General features: G+C 39.9%; 1 protein-coding gene across 8 annotated transcripts in view; it reads left to right on the top strand.

Annotated features, from left to right (window-relative positions):
* The window catches only part of LOC105390357 (E3 ubiquitin-protein ligase TRIP12), a 47,214-nt gene that overhangs the window by 9,471 nt on the left and 22,112 nt on the right, over window positions 1-15,631 (top strand). For 6 of the 8 annotated variants that reach the window (XM_048625808.1, XM_048625805.1, XM_048625804.1 and 3 more), the window contains exons 2-9: window positions 8,480-8,719; window positions 10,393-11,192; window positions 11,404-11,475; window positions 11,644-11,735; window positions 12,881-12,979; window positions 13,665-13,767; window positions 14,126-14,199; window positions 15,117-15,213. In XM_048625808.1, the coding sequence (XP_048481765.1) occupies window positions 8,658-8,719; window positions 10,393-11,192; window positions 11,404-11,475; window positions 11,644-11,735; window positions 12,881-12,979; window positions 13,665-13,767; window positions 14,126-14,199; window positions 15,117-15,213 (1,399 nt within the window). In that variant the 5' untranslated portion in view covers window positions 8,480-8,657. Of the gene's footprint in view, window positions 1-8,180; window positions 8,382-8,479; window positions 8,720-10,392; window positions 11,193-11,403; window positions 11,476-11,643; window positions 11,736-12,880; window positions 12,980-13,664; window positions 13,768-14,125; window positions 14,200-15,116; window positions 15,214-15,631 lie in introns of those variants that run through there. The other 2 variants (XM_048625807.1, XM_048625806.1) reach the window with 2 other exon arrangements.

Below are 15,631 nucleotides of genomic sequence, written 5' to 3'. Positions count from 1 at the left end.
AACAGGTAATAAGTTAGGACATTCTATTGTTGTGGTGTGATGAACTCTTTGTTTTAGGCAGGTAGGTAAATGGTTTCCCAACTATAAAATAACACTAGTCGGCATGCCATCAAAGGCTCACACCTGCGTCATGAAGGCTGAAAAGATGACCTTTTGTGATACTGATAAGAGTATTGTCCTTTTCTATAAGTGCAGTTTTATGGTCGTAAGTACAAAAAAACTGATGATAACTGATGTCAGAAAGTGGCTCTTGGACACCTGCTAAACCGTTTCAATGTTGATGAAACTTCTGTCAGTGTTTTATAATGAGTCAACACATATAATAAACCAGGTGAGATGCTGGCAGGTCTATGGCATCTTGGTGCCCCCATACAAAATGTTAATCTTGGGCTGCTAACTTTTATTTTCTGATCTTCCCCTTGAATATTCACCAAAATTCATTTAATCTGAAATTGCTGAAAACCGTTTCTAAGTAATAATAATACCTTTCATATGAACTTTCATTTGCAGCTAATTTCCTTCAGGTTCCACCTGCAAACTTGATTATTCGTGAAATATTGTGATTTTTTACCCAAAATCTGTCAGAAAGTGGCTCCTGGACACCTGCTATACCGTTTCAATGTTGATGAAACTTCTGTCAGTGTTTTATAATGAGTCAACACACATAATTAACTAGGTGAGATGCTGGCAGGTCTATGGCATCTTGGTGCCCCCATACAAAATGTTAATCATGGGCTGCTAACTTTTATTTTCTGATCTTCCCCTTGAATATTCACCAAAAGTAATTTAATCTAAAATTGCTGAAAATCGTTTCTAGGTATTAATAATACCTTTCATATGAACTATCATTTGCAGCTGATTTTCTTCAGGTTCCACCTGCAAACTTGATTATTCGTGAAATATTGTGATTTTTTACCCAAAATCTGTCAGAAAGTGGCTCCTGGACACCTGCTATACCGTTTCAATGTTGATGAAACTTCTGTCAGTGTTTTATAATGAGTCAACACACATAATTAACTAGGTGAGATGCTGGCAGGTCTATGGCATCTTGGTGCCCCCATACAAAATGTTAATCATGGGCTGTTAACTTTTATTTTCTGATCTTCCCCTTGAATATTCACCAAAAGTCATTTAATCTGAAATTGCTGAAAACCGTTTCTAGGTAATAATAATACCTTTCATATGAACTATCATTTGCAGCTGGTTTTTTTCAGGTTCCACCTGCAAACTTGATTATTCGTGAAATATTGTCAATTTTTACCGAAAATCTGTCAGAAAGTGGCTCCTGGACACCTGCTATACCGTTTCAATGTTGATGAAACTTCTGTCAGTGTTTTATAATGAGTCAACACACATAATTAACTAGGTGAGATGCTGGCAGGTCTATGGCATCTTGGTGCCCCCATACAAAATGGTAATCTTGGGCTGCTAACTTTTATTTTCTGATCTTCCCCTTGAATATTCACCAAAAGTCATTTAATCTGAAATTGCTGAAAACCGTTTCTAGATAATAATAATACCTTTCATATGAACTTTCATTTGCAGCTAATTTCCTTCAGGTTCCACCTGCAAACTTGATTAAACGTGAAATATTGTGATTTTTTACCCAAAATCTGTCAGAAAGTGGCTCCTGGACACCTGCTATACCGTTTCAATGTTGATGAAACTTCTGTCAGTGTTGTATAATGAGTCAACACACATAATTAACCAGGTGAGATGCTGGCAGATCTATGGCATCTTGGTGCCCCCATACAAAATGTAAATCATGGGCTGCTAACTTTTATTTTCTGATCTTCCCCTTGAATATTCACCAAAAGTCATTTAATCTGAAATTGCTGAAAACCGTTTCTAGGTAATAATAATACCTTTCATATGAACTATCATTTGCAGCTGATTTTCTTCAGGTTCCACCTGCAAACTTGATTATTCGTGAAATATTGTCAATTTTTACCCAAAATCTGTCAGAAAGTGGCTCCTGGACACCTGCTATACCGTTTCAATGTTGATGAAACTTCTGTCAGTGTTTTATAATGAGTCAACACACATAATTAACTAGGTGAGATGCTGGCAGGTCTATGGCATCTTGGTGCCCCCATACAAAATGTTAATCATGGGCTGTTAACTTTTATTTTCTGATCTTCCCCTTGAATATTCACCAAAAGTCATTTAATCTGAAATTGCTGAAAACCGTTTCTAGGTAATAATAATACCTTTCATATGAACTATCATTTGCAGCTGGTTTTTTTCAGGTTCCACCTGCAAACTTGATTATTCGTGAAATATTGTCAATTTTTACCCAAAATCTGTCAGAAAGTGGCTCCTGGACACCTGCTATACCGTTTCAATGTTGATGAAACTTCTGTCAGTGTTTTATAATGAGTCAACACACATAATAAACTAGGTGAGATGCTGGCAGGTCTATGGCATCTTGGTGCCCCCATACAAAATGGTAATCTTGGGCTGCTAACTTTTATTTTCTGATCTTCCCCTTGAATATTCACCAAAAGTCATTTAATCTGAAATTGCTGAAAACCGTTTCTAGGTAATAATAATACCTTTCATATGAACTTTCATTTGCAGCTAATTTCCTTCAGGTTCCACCTGCAAACTTGATTATACGTGAAATATTGTGATTTTTTACCCAAAATCTGTCAGAAAGTGGCTCCTGGACACCTGCTATACCGTTTCAATGTTGATGAAACTTCTGTCAGTGTTGTATAATGAGTCAACACACATAATTAACCAGGTGAGATGCTGGCAGGTCTATGGCATCTTGGTGCCCCCATACAAAATGTTAATCATGGGCTGCTAACTTTTATTTTCTGATCTTCCCCTTGAATATTCACCAAAAGTAATTTAATCTAAAATTGCTGAAAATCGTTTCTAGGTATTAATAATACCTTTCATATGAACTATCATTTGCAGCTGATTTTCTTCAGGTTCCACCTGCAAACTTGATTATTCGTGAAATATTGTGATTTTTTACCCAAAATCTGTCAGAAAGTGGCTCCTGGACACCTGCTATACCGTTTCAATGTTGATGAAACTTCTGTCAGTGTTGTATAATGAGTCAACACACATAATTAACCAGGTGAGATGCTGGCAGGTCTATGGCATCTTGGTGCCCCCATACAAAATGTTAATCATGGGCTGCTAACTTTTATTTTCTGATCTTCCCCTTGAATATTCACCAAAAGTAATTTAATCTAAAATTGCTGAAAATCGTTTCTAGGTATTAATAATACCTTTCATATGAACTATCATTTGCAGCTGATTTTCTTCAGGTTCCACCTGCAAACTTGATTATTCGTGAAATATTGTGATTTTTTACCCAAAATCTGTCAGAAAGTGGCTCCTGGACACCTGCTATACCGTTTCAATGTTGATGAAACTTCTGTCAGTGTTTTATAATGAGTCAACACACATAATTAACTAGGTGAGATGCTGGCAGGTCTATGGCATCTTGGTGCCCCCATACAAAATGTTAATCATGGGCTGTTAACTTTTATTTTCTGATCTTCCCCTTGAATATTCACCAAAAGTCATTTAATCTGAAATTGCTGAAAACCGTTTCTAGGTAATAATAATACCTTTCATATGAACTATCATTTGCAGCTGGTTTTTTTCAGGTTCCACCTGCAAACTTGATTATTCGTGAAATATTGTCAATTTTTACCGAAAATCTGTCAGAAAGTGGCTCCTGGACACCTGCTATACCGTTTCAATGTTGATGAAACTTCTGTCAGTGTTTTATAATGAGTCAACACACATAATTAACTAGGTGAGATGCTGGCAGGTCTATGGCATCTTGGTGCCCCCATACAAAATGGTAATCTTGGGCTGCTAACTTTTATTTTCTGATCTTCCCCTTGAATATTCACCAAAAGTCATTTAATCTGAAATTGCTGAAAACCGTTTCTAGGTAATAATAATACCTTTCATATGAACTTTCATTTGCAGCTAATTTCCTTCAGGTTCCACCTGCAAACTTGATTAAACGTGAAATATTGTGATTTTTTACCCAAAATCTGTCAGAAAGTGGCTCCTGGACACCTGCTATACCGTTTCAATGTTGATGAAACTTCTGTCAGTGTTGTATAATGAGTCAACACACATAATTAACCAGGTGAGATGCTGGCAGGTCTATGGCATCTTGGTGCCCCCATACAAAATGTTAATCATGGGCTGCTAACTTTTATTTTCTGATCTTCGCCTTGAATATTCACCAAAAGTCATTTAATCTGAAATTGCTGAAAACCGTTTCTAGATATTAATAATACCTTTCATATGAACTATCATTTGCAGCTGATTTTCTTCAGGTTCCACCTGCAAACTTGATTATTCGTGAAATATTGTCAATTTTTACCCAAAATCTGTCAGAAAGTGGCTCCTAGACACCTGCTATACCGTTTCAATGTTGATGAAACTTCTGTCAGTGTTTTATAATGAGTCAACACACATAAGAAACCAGGTGAGATGCTGGCAGGTCTATGGAATCTTGGTGCCCCCATACAAAATGGTAATCTTGGGCTGCTAACTTTTATTTTCTGATCATCCCCTTGAATATTCACCAAAAGTCATTTAATCTGAAATTGCTGAAAATTGTTTCTAGGTATTAATAATACCTTTCATATGAACTATCATTTGCAGCTGATTTTCTTCAGGTTCCACCTGCAAACTTGATTATTCGTGAAATATGTCAATTTTTACCCAAAATCTGTTAGAAAGTGGCTCCTGGACACCTGCCATACCGTTTCAATGTTGATGAAACTTCTGTCAGTCTTTTATTATGAGTCAACACACATAATAAACCAGGTGAGATGCTGGCAGGTCTATGGCATCTTGGTGCCCCCATACAAAATGGTAATCTTGGGCTGCTAACTTTTATTTTCTTATCTTCCCCTTGAATATTCACCAAAAGTCATTTAATCTGAAATTGCTGAAAACCGTTTCTAGGTAATAATACTACCTTTCATATGAACTATCATTTGCAGCTGATTTTCTTCAGGTTCCACCTGCAAACTTGATTATTCGTGAAATATTGTGATTTTTTACCCAAAATCTGTCAGAAAGTGGCTCCTGGACACCTGCTATACCGTTTCAATGTTGATGAAACTTCTGTCAGTGTTTTATAATGAGTCAACACACATAATAAACCAGGTGAGATGCTGGCAGGTCTATGGCATCTCGGTGCCTCCATACAAAATATCCATTAACCAACAAGGGCGTCAGTAAGTAAACGTCGTATTTTTTAGTATTTATTTGTTTTAGAACATATTATAGTGTTTATATGAATACCTTAATACCTTACTAGCATTATTATTCCAATGTTTTTGGGGCTTTTTACGTGTTTTAATTGATAAAGTATGCAATGACTGAAGTGACCATCTTAATTTGGTCGGCTATTCAAAGGCTGCTAACTTTAGGCTGCTAACTTCACACACCTACCATGACGGACATGCTTCGTACTCGTATTGGAGACAATATTTTATGCGGATCGATGTTGGAGCCCCTCCAGCTCGCCGTCAGTATCGTTCACTGCGTCCGGTGTACATTTATTAGGCATGCGTGAAACCCTTTGTTTGCCACTTCCCGCTCGCTAGGGTCAAAGTCAATGCATATTCTGCCCTCTGAGGCTATAGCTAGCACTCGCAGTGCGCACTTTCAATACTTTGTAATCTGCTTCGCCGCATTAATTTGCGGTTAATACGTTTCTGATAACAGGGACATGGACATAATCGAGTGAAACTTAATGACCACAGTTGGTTATAAACTTCGTTTATGATCGCTAAGCCCTTCAGCATGCGTTTACTCCACACAAACGGCGGACCGGCGACCTCCTTAAATCCCGTTCGCACCAAAACTCCGCATGCGACTGGAGGTGGAAACTGGATTTTAGTCGTGTTCTTATTTGAGAACCGTTCGCGATGTCGCTTTATATGCGATAGGAGCGAGCGGTGGGCAGGGCGCGACGGCCCGGTCGTTCACACCAGCCCTGGCCCTACACGCCCGCACACACACGCACGGGATCGAAAGCTGCGCGGGCGCAAGTAAACACACGCAGCGCCCCGAGTGAAAGTGACCGTAACCTGCGATGATAAAGCTCCACTGCCTTGCGTCACAGCTACAGCGCCTAACTGTTAATTCTAAGACGTATATTCGTGACTGCGAAGTTTCTATGGCCCTCGCCACAAACCTTGAAGTCCGCTCACGCCGCTCACACCTCTTCACGTTATCCGATCACGCTGAGCGTTGTTAAAATAATTCAGCACAACCGTTTAACCTTTAGCTAATACTGCATCCGTAGCCAATAGGTCGGCAACAGATCACGCAACACGTGTGGCAAGATTCAACAATGACCCGATTGTTAGTACCTTTAGCTGTAGGGCCCAGTTGTCGATTAAGGTTAAAATAATAAGGCGCAATTCAATGAATCGTTAACTGCTGGGTTAGTGGAAGTTAATAAATGGGGTTTGGTTGTTATCAATATTGGTGTTGCTTAAAAGCTGTGATAGGAGAAAGGAAGCCTAAGTGTACCTAGCTACCTAGGCTCGGCAACTATAGCACAGTCTAGTAGTGAGTTAAGTACTAGGACTAACAGTAAACAGCATAGTGGCACAAGGCACAACACTATAAAATAAACATTAATTATTTTCAAATTGACATGGCGAAGGGCCTTCGTTTATCTTATAGGTATCTCCGTATGGTGAAGCTGTACAAGAGCTGTGAAAATAATATAATTTTCCTTATAATAATACCTAATTGATAGTCTATCTCTAATTGCATGATATCCAACTTGAGCACTAAAATCGAAGAAATTATTGACAATGTAAAATCAATACAAAATTTATAATCAAATATAAGTAAATTATTACAATATACTATTATGTATCATTATTATATTTAATTTCATATCAAAGCCAAAGTGGCTCTGGCTCCACAGTCGATTATAGACAAAGCAGCGGTAAGTTGGTGGCTGTGGCGGTATACCTACTCAACCAGTGGGCCTTTCTCACCGTGGAGCGAGTTTGCACCGTTATGCTACATTGATGATTGCTCCCATTTCGCTCGAGTGCCCCTGCCCCCTGTCAGTCCGTCTTCCTGCCACCAGGAATTGGAAATTATTGATTTAAAACTTTTTATATCTGAGGCCGTAAATCATTCTATGGAGTGAGCCCGAGTGCAGCCTTCCCCTGTGATAAAAGAGTCATACGTACCGAAATAAAGCCCAGCAAGCCTGATTTAACTGCGATGTTGGCCTATTTCCTGAAATAGGTCAAATATGTATAGGTATGTATGTAGGTAGGTGGGTTATTGAAGTGAAAATATTCGCTATCATATACTAAAACCTAAAATGTGAATACTTAACGAGATTATAATTATGTACTTAAGTACTTAACTCTCTGGCATAAGTACTTCTAAAAATCCCTATCTACTCAGCCTAACTCAGCTGAGCAGCCTAATTCTACTTAATGATAAGGCGGTATAAGACAGAAGGGCCTATAAAGTAGTAGGTAGCTGTTCAACATTAGGTTCGTTTATATCTAAAATATTTATTTGAATAGATACATAGCAGGTTTCGTTTCTTTGCCATTTGTATTTGAACTAGGTTCAGGTCCAATAAGATATGGAATACCTAGGTACCAATTGCGTATTTCGATTACAAATTTTAGGCCCGCGCCCGCTATCCCGTAGCGTTTCTATCAGATAATAGAATCAATAGGCAGCTTCTCTACCCTACTTTAGTTAGCTTTTATTTACAATCGTAAAAACTTGTTTTTATTATGTTATGGTTGGTATCTTTAAATATTTTTAAGTTGGTACACTTGTCTCGTACGTCAGTGTTGCAAGATTAAACAGCCTCTACTGAAATGAAAGCAGTATTTTTTCTTCCCCGTGAAACACCAATCTAAAATGATTAAATTACTTACCTATTTAATGTTTGGTGCAAGTGACCCTAAAATTAAATTATTAATTTATCATTGTTTTATGTGTTTCTATATTTACGTACGTTTACTAGCTTCACAATATGTATATGTTTTCAATATATTAAATTAAGTATTTGTCAGATAACTATTGATGAAAAGAACAGATTAATTATGTTAAAATAAATTATTAAAAAAAAAAACTATAAAGTTGGTTAACAAATACGAAAAATCAATACAATGAAGTTAGGTATTTCTGTCGCGTAGCACGGCAACATTATTCTGTGACATGACAGCCAGCTGTGTGGAATAGATTGCATTGGAAGAAAAATAACTCGAAAAGCGTAGCCGTCCTTGATGTGTCATCAAATTCAATAATTTCTACAAAACGTGGTGCCTTTCCGTGCGTTTCTAGACCATCCGCGTGGCTCGCTCACCTGGCAGCTTCAGAATCTCGTGCGTGAAAAGTTGATGCTTCGGTGGCACTCCATCGCGCTTGTTATATGTTTATGTAACGCAGCATTGTTCGCTGAGTGTTGTTATCTTTGTTCCAGATAGCTGCGCGGTGACTGTGCGGGACTATCAGTGTAGTGTTGTGGTGGTGATGTGGTAGTGTCTTTGGTGGATGCGAAGGCCGCGGTGGCTTCATCGCCTGGGCATGTTGCCAGGCAGTTAGCGGTGTAGGCGGCCTGCGCAGGCCCCTAGGAAGCAGCCGCGTGTCATCTAGCGTCTATGGCCGAGCAAAACATTACACCGTCGTCGTCGCACTCTGCACTTACTCGGGAGTCCAGCAGGTATGCAATGTGCTCCGACTCTAGCATCTAGATTCGCTCTACTAATTAAGGCAGCCATTATGATACTCATTAGGTAATTGACATTGGTCCTACTGAGTTAATCTTTCAACTGTACATAATTATTGCATAATAATGATCCAGTGGTGATATTTTTCCCGACTCATAGTCACCTTTTGCAAAGTATTGATCAGAGTGAATCTTAAATGTATGACTCAGCCTCAGGGTTGGGAAGATTGATTGAATTGGCTTCAGATGTTATGTTTGATCAAATTGGGCATTGAATTGAATTAATTAAATGTTTCTTGTAAATCATTGTCTCATAAACAGAGGTTTAAATATATGACTGTGTATTGTGGACTACTGCAGCTGCTAGATATATGCCAGTCGTTTGGTTTATAGGTTTTAATTAATAGTAAAACCTCCACCCTCTATAGTGGCTGGATGAGGAAGGCTGTGGACAAAGTGTTGAGGCTCGTGAAAGGCCTATGTCCAGCAGTGGACGATTTGTTGGAAAGTTATGATAATGATTATTTATGTTATGGTTGGCAACCACCAACTTAAAACCATTTCAAACATTTACCTATGCAAGTCTTACTGCTTACTTGACCTTGAACCATATTAGTACACAATACCTTTAATATTATTAAAAATAGCTTACTAATTGAATAGTAAGTCTACTGCTGGATTTACATACATACATACAGATTTCACATACTCTAATTTGGGTTGGTGGTGCAAAATTTGCAGTCACTTTTGCCTGGTTAATGTTAAAATGTAAATTGAATGGGGGGATGGTATTGTTAAGGAATATAAAAGGCCCAGGAACAAATATCACTGATAATACAAACAAACAGGCTGTACCACTAACCGAAGGTGCTAAATTGGGGAAGAGCTTGGAATGATGGATGTCTCTAAATTACCACTTTCATAACTTCACTCATCACTTCTTTTTACCAATAGTATAAACATTATATAGGTTTTCTATAGTATGGAGACTTTTAACTTAGCAAAAACAGTATTGTAGCTAACTTGCAGTTTAAAATTATGCCCTAAAATTCATTATGCCCTTCCAGTTTAAAAAAGAGAAACACTCTTTAGTGCATTAATCATTGAACCCCTTGTTTTTAAAGATACCAATATAATAGATGTCTTTGAGTAATAACTTTTTCAGAATAACGTTCAATTTATTTGAGCATTAAAGAATCAAATTAATTAATATACATACCGGGTGGCCCAGAGAGTGACGTCCAAAGGAAAAAATTGATTCCTTAGGTCAAGGGGTAGCCAAATCACCCCCATGTATGTTCAGCGATTTTTAGTAGTTTAGGAGTTATGAATGTTTTTACAAATTTTCTAAGAAAATTTACCTCAGTGGATTAATTATTTTTTATAAATTTTTTGGATAATTTTGACTAGCTCGATCGTAAAATAACTAACTTACATTTACAGCGAGGAATTAAATTTTATGGTTAAAAAATCAATTTAAGAGGATACCACAAAAATAAAAAATTAAAATAAAAAGTTTTCACAGGGGTGATTTGGGTACCTCTTGACCTAAGGAATCAAAATGTTTCCTTTGGACGTCACTCTTTGGGCCACCCTGTATATACATTTATGTGTAGTGTCTAGTGCAGTCAATAGTCATGGTTGAATATGAAAATGTTGGTTTGCAGGTCTTCTCACAGCAGGGTGGTGGGCGGTCGGGGGTCGCGCGCGCGCCTGTCGAGCCACAGCCGCCGAGCGGGCCGCCACGCGACGCCGCCGCCGGAGCCGCGCCGCAGCTCGCGCCTCGTGTCCGCGCAGCCCCGCTCCGACTACTCGCTCGCCGAGCGCTGGTCCTACGGCGCCGACGTCACCTACGAGACGCGCCTGGGCGACCAGCCCTCCGCCGCCGCCAAGCGACCCCGCACCTCCTCGCATGACAGGAAGAAGCACAAGAGCCACTCCTTCTCCAGCACCGACGACTGCATCGCCTACTGCACGCGCTCACGGACTGCTCTCCGGACCAGCGAGAGCGCCTGTGAGCCGGACGTGAACCCCGCGCCCCCCGAGCCCCCCGCGACCCCCGCGCACCCCTCCGCCGAGGGCCTGCTGCCGCTCGACGAGAGGGACTACGCCTACTCGCCGTACAGCTCGTCCACTGTCACAGAGCTAGTCGACTCGGACTACTCGGTGTACAGTCCGACCACACACAGGAGTAAAGGGAAGAAGAGGAAGCGATCTACGCATCGCTCCTTGCCGACCAGAAAGAATAGTTATACACTTAGCTTAGAGGGGTACACTAAGAAGTTTAAAATAGATTTACAAAAAGAAGCAGCGGAGACTAGCAAGGAAGCTGCCGCCGAGTGGAAGTACTCGTGCGACGCGCGCGCCGAGCCGAGCCAGCCGTCGCCGGCCTGCGCCTACCCGCTGCGCAGCCGCCCGCCCCGGGACCTGGGCCCGCCCACCGCCACCGTCACCAGGGATCACTCAGGTAACTAAGCTGTCCATTCGCAATTCCATACATACCGATAACCTCCTCCCTATTGCGGTCGCAAATCATAATAATAAACAAACTGTCTATAAAACGCTGCCACTCAATTATAGTACGTATAACGCGTTGGGTTAATCTACGGCTGTTATCAGTCGCATCAAGTGCAGGCGTTCAACTGTAGATAAGCAATGTGTTGACGTGAATGTTGCAGCGAGCCCGGCGCGCCACGACGCAAGCCACGAGCGACCAGACTCCACCACCCCGCCGCCTAAACATTCACAAGGTAACCACTGCACTAATATTATTCAATGCAATGTAATTATTATAAATGAGTAGCAGAGGTCATTGTGTAACTTGGTACTTGAACACGAAACTGCGAATCGAAGTGTTATTGAAATTATGATAAAATATTATGCATTGGTTTATTAATTAATGTTGTTTTTGTTTTCAGAAGCAGGTTCGTCGAAGGCGCACAGTTCGGGCAGCAAGCTGCTCATAGTGCCCCGGGATCTCCCGTATTTGAGACAGACTAACGCTCGAAGGGTAACTATTGTTTACATATTATTTATCGTGCGCGTTGGGTTCAAACTTGCGGTATTAAATGGCTGCTGCAGCCTCGTAGCTAAGTAAAGAGTATGCACATGCAGGTAGTGTGATTGATAAGTTTATTCATCTCGCATTTACTGGGTATTTTCCACGTTGTAAATATATTGTCCTCTCTTGTGTATTTAATCTGAGATACTTATTTATGTTGAAGGCCCCGGGGCGACGTTGTTACTCCCTTTGTTTTATCTCTTGTCATGTGTCCGTATATAAGTGCTATTCTATTATTTGAATAGTGCTTACCTACCTAGGATCTGGCTTCGACTTTCAGCCAGTATGATAACTTGTTCTTATGACAAAATGTATGTTAAATTGTGTACCAGCTAGGGCAGCTTATGAACTCTTGAAAACATATCTTGATTATGTAATGTATGGCCAAAATGAGTTTTCGTTAATAGGTAGGCGTTCAACACTCATGTAATTAATATTTTGAGATTAGCTAAATGAACCTATGTTTGTAGGAAAACATACAGTAACAGGCTTTTTATCAAGAAATTCTTCCACATCCATAATTGTTGTGATAAACATTAATGGAACTAACCGTTTCAAATTTTCCATTTCAATTGCAATGTGCACTTGTAAATATAAACGTAACCTTGAAAATATCCCGAGGAAGTCAGAAGTATTTCTTTGTGCAGTTGTCATATTCTTCCAAATAAGTGTCTACTTGGCACCGTTCGTATTCTGCTATTTCCTTATGTGTGTCTTAGAATACACTTTATTTGCCCATCAATAAAATCACAAATTCCATAACTTCAACATAATAGCAGTACAAATGGCGGTCTTACTTATCCCTATAAGCTTACCTTTGTATGATAGTTGATTCTGTATCGCTCATCATCATCAGCCCATAATCGATCACTGCTGGACATATGCCTGACCCAAACAGCGCCACACCACTCTATCCCCTCTCGCTTTCTCATCCGGCCACTATCGACTACCTGTCGACCCTAGACAATATAATATATGTATACCACATGCCCTCTTCCTACCTCATTCAGCCAATATCAGCTACCTATCTGCAAGCTCAGGTTTACCTCTACCTATCTAAGGTCTACAATATAAATGTTTTTCTTCTATTTCAGAGTATCGCAGCTGCGACGGGTGCGACGCTGGGCGCGTGCCTGACGCGGGGAGCGGGCTCGTCACAGCGCCAGCGGCAGGACACTGCGACCAAGCGACAGGTACATGCTCCTTGCAGGAAACGAGGCACTCCGAATGACGCATCAATGACCCTTTATATGTATGTGTTGACGCTATTCTTACTGGCTGCATTTCACCACGGTGACAAATCCTAGACCAGCTCAAGTGATTGTCACCGATACGCTAAGAAGAAGACTTCTTGCTGCTTAGCTAAACTAAATGTGAATATAAACAATAAAGACACAATCTACGTGGCGGCTGGACATATTATGCGAAGTTGCAGCAGTATTCTTAGTTCTTTCACTATTTATACCCCGTTTAGCTGATGTTGGAGAATATTTTGTTTTTAAATAAAAATAAAACAGTCAGAAATGTAAACATTTAATGAACTCGTGTCGAAGTATTGCCTCGTGTGAAAAATGTATGCGTAGAAAATTTGTGGATGTGATAAGAATACCGTAGTAAAACGAAAGCCAAAATTATGATAATTATGAGTATGTTTAAGGTCTAACGCATTTTTGCAACACAAAGTATGAAGGATCTTAGACAGAAATACCGGCTTACCTGAATAAGGAAAGCCGACCAGGAAGGCAATCACTGTTTCGTAGACTATACTTACTTACTCCGCTGGCTCAGCGACCCGAAGTGGATCTTGGCCTCAGACACAAGAAGTCGCCACTGGTCTCTATCCTGCATAGACTATAACTGTTGTGTTTTCATTCGCAGGTGTCGGGCAGCGAGGGCGCTGCGAGCGCGGCGGGCGGGCGGCGGGCGCGGCCTCGAGATATGCCGCAGCCGCAGCCGGCGTCCACGCGTAGGGACAAACGAGGTGAGTGTTCAACACAACATGTCATACACATAACATACAACAGTGGCGAAAGGTTAAAATCTGTGCAGGGGTAGCTGGTGTAAAAAATATATAGTTATCTTTGCATATTACCTATATCATATCAGTCAAAATGCAAATGGAAAGCCGATGGAAATTATGTTGTATGGACTACTATGGACCCTTCGCCATTGACATACAATCTGTCTATAAGCAAGAGTAGCCCCATTGCAACTGATACACTGAAATGTAGAAATCAAGGTCTAAAACTTTTTAAATTGTAGCTTGTAAATATTAACATAAATCGCACTGCATAGTCGTATGTACTACTTACATAATGTATTTGTTATTATATTTGTAGGCAAAAGCAGCCTGGGTTCGTGTGCGAGCACTGGCGGCGCGTCCGGCCGGTCCCACCCCCAGCCGATAACCACGGTATGTCTACATGGCTTTATTATTACAACCACTCCAACATTTTAAACGAATTAAAATGAATTTATAACTTTTAGTACTATATTCCAGTTTACCCATAAACTAGAAAAAAAAACAATACTACAATTTAACCATAGCAAAGGACTGCCAATAAGTAAAAAATAACGTGAGAATGGTTTTGCTACTGGAATTGAACAGAAAAATACTACACTTCTTCACTAGAGAAAGTAACTAACAAAACCTAAGTCAGGTAAAAAAGTAACACTAAAACAAAAGAGCATTTAATTCCCAGCTTATCTCGAGAGGCGGGGTAATAACAATTTGCCAACTCATTAGCACTTCCATCCAACTTCCTAGAATCCTATTGTTTTATATACAAAGTCTTGCTACAGTAAGTGTAAAATGGAAAGGTAATTCAGTGTTTGGTTGGATTTCGACATTTTTCTTCAGTACTACCTTGTCTTTCAACCGGTGAACATCTCTTGAGCTACAATCACAATCAAATCAATCGATTTATCGACAGTTTCAGTGACACAAAATAAAATTTCCAAGTGATCGCAAAAAAGATACCTCTTTTACTTGAGATTAGACTTATAAATATGCCAGATTTCTGCAACTCCATCTTGTGTATTACATTTTAACTAAAATCAAAACGCGTGTGTCTCGTAATAAGTTAAAGTTTTGTGCAAACAGAAATCCCAGTCTTCTCTTATCTAAAAGATGCCTGGTGTATAACATTTGTGAATACACCTATTCACTAAGCCGTGTGTCCTACCTATGACTATAAGAAGTGCAAACACACCAGTGTATCCCCATATATTCGGTATAGGCCTGCAAACACACCAGTGCCCCCTTATTCCCAAATGTATTCCGTATCGGACGTGTATAACATGACGGTGGGCGTGTTTGATTGGCTGCAGGGTGCGGTGGCCTCGACGTCGTCGTCTCCGCCGGCGTCCGGCTCCTCGGCCTCGATGCCAGACAACGCCGCCAGCGAAGCCAAGCCTAAGGGCAAAGGTTAGTTGCATGTGTTTACCTAAGGCCTAGTTTCACCATACTTTGTTAGATCATAACAAGGGATTCGTTGTTGGCTTTTGACACATCTGTCAAGAATATAAGATGTAAATGGCGTATAATTAATGTAACAGGGGTGTTAACGATCTAACAGACTATGTTGAAAATACACATAAATAAATATGCTTGTTTGTAACAAAGAAAATTCCCGTCACAATCTTCTTATTTACAATATTTTGTCACATAATAATTATGTAATGTAATGAACCAATTATCTGGAAATTGTATTCGTTATGAAAAATACATCAATTTATACTATTTTAAGATGTATTTTCGCAATATAGTCGTAAATGTTTATAAAATAGGTCATTGTAACAAAATATTTTGATATGCGATAGCAGGTATCTTATCATATGCGCGC

The sequence above is a fragment of the Plutella xylostella genome, chromosome 15 (genome assembly GCF_932276165.1).
Source record: "Plutella xylostella chromosome 15, ilPluXylo3.1, whole genome shotgun sequence".
Lineage (NCBI taxonomy): Eukaryota > Metazoa > Arthropoda > Insecta > Lepidoptera > Plutellidae > Plutella > Plutella xylostella.
This window is presented reverse-complemented; position numbering and strand designations above follow the sequence as displayed.